Source organism: Oncorhynchus keta, unplaced genomic scaffold (assembly GCF_023373465.1).
Source record: "Oncorhynchus keta strain PuntledgeMale-10-30-2019 unplaced genomic scaffold, Oket_V2 Un_contig_26091_pilon_pilon, whole genome shotgun sequence".
NCBI classification, from domain to species: Eukaryota; Metazoa; Chordata; class Actinopteri; order Salmoniformes; family Salmonidae; genus Oncorhynchus; species Oncorhynchus keta.
In genome coordinates, this window is record NW_026284777.1 from 60,001 (window position 1) to 67,752 (window position 7,752).

General features: G+C 51.5%; 1 protein-coding gene across 1 annotated transcript in view; it reads left to right on the forward strand.

The window, feature by feature from the left end:
* LOC127922512 (high-affinity choline transporter 1-like) overlaps nt 1–7,295 on the forward strand; it is a 35,845-nt gene extending 28,550 nt beyond the window's left edge. The window contains exons 4-5 of the mRNA XM_052506376.1: nt 4,020–4,175; nt 7,192–7,295. Of these exons, the coding sequence (XP_052362336.1) occupies nt 4,020–4,175; nt 7,192–7,295 (260 nt within the window). The remainder of the gene's footprint in view (nt 1–4,019; nt 4,176–7,191) is intronic.
* The last annotated feature ends 457 nt before the right edge of the window (nt 7,296–7,752 follow it).

Genomic DNA, 7,752 nt, shown 5'->3' on the forward strand with positions numbered 1-7,752 from the left:
TAGGGAATAGGGCCCTGGTCTAAAGTAGTGGACTATATAGGGAATAGGGCTCTGGTCTAAAGTAGTGCACTATATACCCTACTCTCCACTGGGCCCTGGCCAAACTACACCCTGCTCCTCCATGGTCCCTGTTCAAACGACACCCTAAACCCCCTCTGGGTCCTGGTCAAACTACACCCTACTCCCCTCTGGACCCTGGTGAAACTACACCCTACTCCCCTATGGGCCCTGGTCAAACTACACCCTACACCCCTCTGGGCCCTGGTCAAACTACACCCTACTCCCCTATGGGCCCTGGTCAAACTACACCCTACTCCCCTCTGGGCCCTGGTCAAACTACACCCTACTCCCCTCTGGACCCTGGTGAAACTACACCCTACTCCCCTCTGGGCCATGGTCAAACTACACCCTACTCCCCTATGGGCCATGTTCAAACTACACCCTATTCCCCTCTGGGCCCTGGTCAAACTACACCCTACTCCCCTACGGGCGCTGTTCAAACTACACCCTATTCCCCTATGGACCATGTTCAAACTACACCCTACTCCCCTCTGGGCCCTGGTCAAACTACACCCTACTCCCCTCTGGGCCCTGGTCAAACTACACCCTACTCCCCTCTGGGTCCTGGACAAACTACACCCTACTCCCCTATGGGCCCTGATCAAACTACACCCTACTTCCCTCTAGGCCCTGGTCAAACTCCACCCTACTCCCCTATGGGCCCTGATCAAACTACACCCTACTCCCCTCTGGGCCCTGGTCAAACTACACCCTACTCCCCTCTGGGCCCTGGTCAAACTACACGCTACTCCCCTCTGGGCCCTGGTCAAACTACACCCTACTCCCCTATGGGCCCTGATCAAACTACACCCTACTCCCCTATGGGCCCTGGTGAAACTACACCCTACTCCCCTCTGGGCCCTGGTCAAACTACACCCTACTCCCCTATGGGCCCTGATCAAACTACACCCTACTCCCCTCTGGGCCCTGGTCAAACTACAGGGAATAGGGTGCCATTTGGAACGTAACTGGATCGCTGGAGCAGAATGCTCCCAACTGGGCCGTGAGTGTCCTCCATGCACACACACACACACACGCGCACACACACACACACACACACACACACACACACACACACACACACACACACACACACACACACACACACACACACACACACACACACACACACACACACACACACACACACACACACACACAGGAATGAAACAGCTGCACGTAACCAACTAAAGAACACAGTCGTAAAGTGAGAGGGAAATGATTTGTCATAGTTATGGGCTATGGGTTGAGTGGTGGGGAGCAAGGGTTTATGTGTTTCTCCCTGTGTGTGTGTGTGTGTGTGTGTGTGTGTGTGTGTGTGTGTGTGTGTGTGTGTGTGTGTGTGTGTGTGTGTGTGTGTGTGTGTGTGTGTGTGTGTGTGTGTGTGTGTGTGTGTGTGTGTGTGTGTCTAGCGTTTTGTCAAACGTAGCTCTGATTGGAAATCAGGAAACGTAACATGATCCCCTTGGTGTTGTTTGGATCCATTGTTTATCCACTAATAACAGAACAGAAACAGGTGTTGTGTTATCAGAGGTCAACACCTGTTTGTTTTAAGTTTCCTATGTTTTATTATCCCCCTTCCTCCTCCTCCTCTCTCTCCCCACCTCCATCCCCTCTTCCTCCCTCCATCCCCTCTTCCTCTCTCTCCCCACCTCCATCCCCTCTTCCTCCCTCCATCCCCTCTTCCTCTCTCTCCCCACCTCCATCCCCTCTTCCTCCCTCCATCCCCTCTTCCTCTCTCTCCCCACCTCCATCCCCTCTTCCTCCCTCCATCCCCTCTTCCTCTCTCTCCCCACCTCCATCCCCTCTTCTCCTCCCTCCATCCCCTCTTCCTCTCTCTCCCCACCTCCATCCCCTCTTCCTCCCTCCATCCCCTCTTCCTCTCTCTCCCCACCTCCATCCCCTCTTCCTCCCTCCATCCCCTCTTCTCTCTCTCCCTCCCCCACCTCCATCCCCTCTTCCTCCCTCCATCCCCTCTTCCTCTCTCTCCCCACCTCCATCCCCTCTTCCTCCCTCCATCCCCTCTTCCTCTCTCTCCCCACCTCCATCCCCTCTTCCTCCCTCCGTCCCCCTCTTCCTCTCTCTCCCCACCTCCCTCCCCTCTTCCCCCCTCCGTCCCCCTCTTCCTCTCTCTCCCCACCTCCATCCCCTCTTCCTCCCTCCGTCCCCCTCTTCCTCTCTCTCCCCACCTCCATCCCCTCTTCCTCCCTCCGTCCCCCTCTTCCTCTCTCTCCCCACCTCCATCCCCTCTTCCTCCCTCCGTCCCCCTCTTCCTCTCTCTCCCCACCTCCATCCCCTCTTCCTCCCTCCGTCCCCCTCTTCCTCTCTCTCCCCACCTCCATCCCCTCTTCCTCCCTCCATCCCCCCTCTTCTCTCTCTCTCCCCTCCGTCTCCCTCTTCCTCTCTCTCCCCCTCCATCCCCCTCTTCCTCTCTCTCCCCCTCCATCCCCCTCTTCCTCTCTCTCTCCCCTCCGTCCCCCTCTTCCTCTCTCTCCCCCTCCATCCCCCTCTTCCCTCTCTCTCTCCCTCGGTCCCCCTCTTCCTCTCTCTCCCCCTCCGTCCCCCTCTTCCTCTCTCTCCCCCTCCATCCCTTGCTTCCTCTCTCTCCCCCTCCATCCCCCTCTTCCTCTCTCTCCCCCTCTTCCTCTCTCTCCTCTCTCTCTTCCCCCTCCATCCCCCTCCTCTCTCTTCCCCCTCCATCCCCCTCTTCCTCTCTCTCCCCTTCTTCCTCTCTCTCCTCTCTCTCTCTTCCCCCTCCATCCCCCTCCTCTCTCTTCCCCCTCCATCCCCCTCTTCCTCTCTCTCCCCTTCTTCCTCTCTCTCTCCTCTCTCTCTCTTCCCCCTCCATCCCCCTCCTCTCTCTTCCCCCTCCATCCCCCTCCTCTCTCTCTCCCGCCGTCCTCCTCATCTCTCTCCCCTCCATCCACCTCTTCCTCTCTCTCCCCCCCTTTATCCCCCTCCTGTCCCCCTCCATCCCTCGCTCTCTCTCACCCTCTATCCCCCTCCACCTCTCTCTCCCCCTCCTCCTCTCTCTTCCCCCATCCCCATACGCCTCTCTCTCACCCTCTATCCCCCTCCTCCTCTCTCTCCCCCTCCTCCTCTCTCTCCCCCCCATCCCCCTCTTCCTCTCGCTCCCCCTCCATCCCCCTCTTCCTCTCTCTCCCCCTCTTCCTTTCTCTCCTCTCTCTCTCTTCCCCCTCCATCCCCATCCTCTCTCCTCCCCCTCCATCCCCTCCTCTCTCCTCCCCCTCCATCCCCCTCCTCTCTCTTCCCCCTCCATCCCCCTCCTCTCTCCTCCCCTCCATCCCCTTCCTCTCTCCTCCCCCTCCATCCCCCTCCTCTCTCTTCCCCCTCCATCCCCCTCCTCTCTCCTCCCCTCTCCATCCCCCTCCCCTCTCTCTCCCTCCATCATCCTCATCTCTCTCCCCTCCATCCACCTCTTCCTCTCTCTCCCCCCTTTATCCCCCTCCTGTCCCCCTCCATCCCTCGCTCTCTCTCACCCTCTATCCCCCTCCTCCTCTCTCTCTCCCCCTCCTCCTCTCTCTTCCCCCATCCCCATACTCCTCTCTCTCACCCTCTATCCCCTTCCTCCTCTCTCTCCCCCATCCCCATACTCCTCCTCCCCCCATCCCCATACTCCTCCCTCCCCCATCCCCATACCCCCTCCATCCCCCCTCCTCTCTCTCTCTCCCCCTCTATCCCCCTCCTCCTCTCTCTCCCCCCTCTATCCCCCTCCTCCTCTCTCTCCCCCTCCATCCCCCTCCTCCTCTCTCCCCCTCCATCCCCCTCCTCCTCTCTCCCCCTCCATCCCCCTCCATCCCCCTCCTCTCTCTCCCCCTCCATCCCCCTCCTCCCCCCCCATCCCCCTCTCCTCCTCTCTCTCCCCCTCCATCCCCCCTCCTCCTCTCTCCCCCTCCATCCCCTCCTCCTCTCTCTCTTTTCTCTCCTTTCTGATGCAGGTGGTTTTTTCTTTGCCAAGCCAATGAGGGAAAACAAGTATGTGACCATGATGGATCCGTTCCAGATAAAGTATGGCAACGTCCTGAGCAGCCTGCTCATCTTCCCAGCGCTCATTGCAGACGTCCTGTGGGTCGCTAGGACGCTGGTCAGCCTAGGTAACCAACTGATTCAATGTTTTACTGTGGACCTAGAATGACCAACTGACACAACGTTTGAATGTTGCCTAGGTAACCAACTGGTCCTGCAGTACAGTATGTTCTCCAACCCTCGACACACACACACACACCCCCACCCACACACACACACACACACACACACAATCTCTGAAGGGGCTAAAGAAAATATAAAAAAGAGATACTCCTCGTCAAACATTTAAATATATGGGGTGAAGTTCAAGTCAAGGTCAAGAGCAGAGGTCAAAAGGTCACAGGCAGGCTGAAAAACCTAGTAGTCAGCGATGTGGCGATCTGACACTTTTCTGTTTAAGGTCGTAGATGCGTCTTGGCCAGGCGGGCGGGGCGGGGCCGAGCTGGGTGGGCGGGGCCGAGCTGGGCGGGGCCGAGCTGGGCGGGGCGGGGCCGAGCTGACCCTGGCCCTGATTGGAGAGAGGTAGACCTGGATTTACTCATGTTTATCTACTTATTGATTGATTCATTCATTCTTTTCTCTATTTATTTTATTTTTTAAAATATTTATTTGTGCATTATTATTATTATTTAATATTCTTTAGTTCCTTAGTTCTTAATAGCGGTGATGTAACCTGATGATGGTGATTTATGATGAATCTTCGAGTGAGAGAAGCAACTCAGAGACTCAGTAGGCTTCTTCCGATATGAACAGTTTTGCTTTCTTCGGTTTAAAATATACATTTTGTCCTGTTGCTTGACCATTGCTCTTCGGTTGCATCATGGACAGACAGTATGTACAGTTGAAGTCGGGAGTTTACATATACTTAGACAGGAGTCATTAATACTAGTTTTTCAACCGCTCCACAAATGTCTTGTTAACAAACTATAGTTTTGGCAAGTTGGTTAGGACATCTACTTTGTGCATGACACAAGTCATTTTTCCAACAATTGTTTACAGACTCCAGATTCCAGTGGGTCAGATGTTTACATACACTAAGTGGACTGTGCCTTTAAACAGCTTGGAAAATTCCAGAAAATGTTGTCATGGCTTTAGAAGCTTCTGATAGGCTAATTGACATCGTTTTGCCATCATGCGAAAATTAAAAGAAATCAACCAAGACATCAGGAAAGAAATTGTAGACCTCCACGAGTCTGGTTCATCCTTGGGAGCAATTTCCAAACGCCTGAAGGTACCACGTTCATCTGTACAAACAATAGTACACAAGTATAAACAGCATGGGACCACGCAGCCGTCATACCGCTCAGGAAGGAGATGTGTTCTGTCTCTTAGAGATGAACGTACTTTGGTGTGTAAAGTGCAAATCAATCCCAGAACAACAGCAAAGGACCTTGTGAAGATGCTGGAGGAAACAGGTACAAAAGTATCTATATCCACAGTAAAACGAGTCCTATATCGACATAACCTGAAAGGCCACTCAGCAAGGAAGAAGCCACTGCTCCAAAACAGCTATAAAAAGCCAGTCTACGGTTTGCAACTACACATGGGGACAAAGATCGGACTTTTGGAGAAATGTCCTCTGCTCTGATGAAACTGTTTGGCCATAATGACCATCGATAAGTTTGGAGGAAGAAGGGTGGAGGCTTGCAAGCCGAAGAACACCATCCCAACCGTGAAGCACGGGGGTGGCAGCATCATGTTGTGGGGGTGCTTTGCTGCAGGAGATGGAATCATGAGGTTGGAAAATTATATATATTGAAGCAACATCTCAAGACATCAGTCAGGAAGTTAAAGCTTGTTCGCAAATGGGTCTTCCAAATGGACAATGACCCCAAGCATACTTGCTCAGGGCCATCACAAGCCCTGAGCAAGGAGGCCTGCAAACCTGACTCAGTTACACGAGCTCTGTCAGGAGGAATGGGCCAAAATTCACCCAACTTATTGTGGGAAGCTTGTGGAAGGCTACCTGAAACGTTTGACCCAAGTTAAACCATTTAAAAGGCAATGCTACCAAATACTAATTGAATGTATGTAAACACCTGACTCACTGGGAATGTGATGAAAGAAATCAAAGCTGAAATAAATAATTTTCTCTACTATTATTCTGACATTTCACATTCTTAATTAAAATAAAGTGGTGATCCTAATTGACCTAATACAGGGAGTTTTTACAAGGATTAAATGTCAGGAATGATGAAAACTGAGTTTAAATGTACTTGGCTAAGGTGTATGTAAACTTCCGACTTCAACTGTATGTATATAAAAAAGTGACATTTATAATATGTACTGTTAATAGTATATAGCAATAGAAAAGTATCATACTGTACTTGACCAGGCTCACCACTGTTTCTAGGATATTACTTTAGTATTTGCAGTACATTTATGCAGTATTAGAACCAGCATTTAGTCTCCAGAAGGAGAAGCAGAGTGGTTCATCTATACAGCAGTAGGTTATTTACATTTACATTTAAGTCATTTAGCAGACGCTCTTATCCAGAGCGACTTACAAATTGGTTATCAGCTAATGTGTTCTGTAGCTCAGTGTTCCGTAGCTCAGTGTTCTGAGTGTTCCGTAGCTCAGTGTTCCGTGGCTCAGTGTTCCGTAGCTCAGTGTTCCGTAGCTCAGTGTTCTGAGTGTTCCGTAGCTCAGTGTTCCGTAGCTCAGTGTTCCGTAGCTCAGTGTTCCGTAGCTCAGTGTTCCGTAGCTCAGTGTTCCGTAGCTCAGTGTTCCGTCAGTGTTCCAGCTCAGTGTTCTGAGTGTTCCGTAGCTCAGTGTTCCGTAGCTCAGTGTTCCGTAGCTCAGTGTTCTGAGTGTTCCGTAGCTCAGTGTTCCGTAGCTCAGTGTTCCGTAGCTCAGTGTTCCGTAGCTCAGTGTTCCGTAGCTCAGTGTTCCGTAGCTCAGTGTTCCGTAGCTCAGTGTTCTGAGTGTTCCGTAGCTCAGTGTTCCGTAGCTCAGTGTTCCGTAGCTCAGTGTTCCGTGGCTCAGTGTTCCGTAGCTCAGTGTTCTGAGTGTTCCGTAGCTCAGTGTTCCGTGGCTCAGTGTTCCGTAGCTCAGTGTTCCGTTGCCCTCCCTGTGTGCTGCAGGTGGCACTATGAGTGTGATTCTGACCTGCCCTATGTCTACTCCATCTGTATCAGCTCTGTGGTGGCCATCGTCTACACTCTACTGGGAGGACTCTACTCTGTAGCCTACACCGATGTCATCCAGCTCATCCTCATCTTCCTCAGTCTGGTGAGTGACAGGCGGCCATTCAAATCGAATCCAACTTTATTTGAAAGGAAATGCCAATATACTTACAGGCCCAGTGCAGTAAATCGAGATGTTCTTGTGTTTTATATATATTTCCACACTAGGCTGGAATAATATTGTGAAATTGTGAAAATTATGATAATGCCATTTTAGTGTAAGAGCCGACTGAAGTTTCTGCTAGTTGTTCTAGGATGGAGTTTTGGCCTGCCTGGTGACATCACCAAGCGGGAAATTAGTTAATAGACCAATAAGAAAGAGTTCCAAACCTCTCAGACAATAACAAACCGATAAATTATTTGTTAAGAAGTGATTTTTGTTTTTTATTACCATTTTAATTGAAAACAATTACAGCACTTAATTATTTGATATTGAGATTTAAAAAAGAAATTGGACCT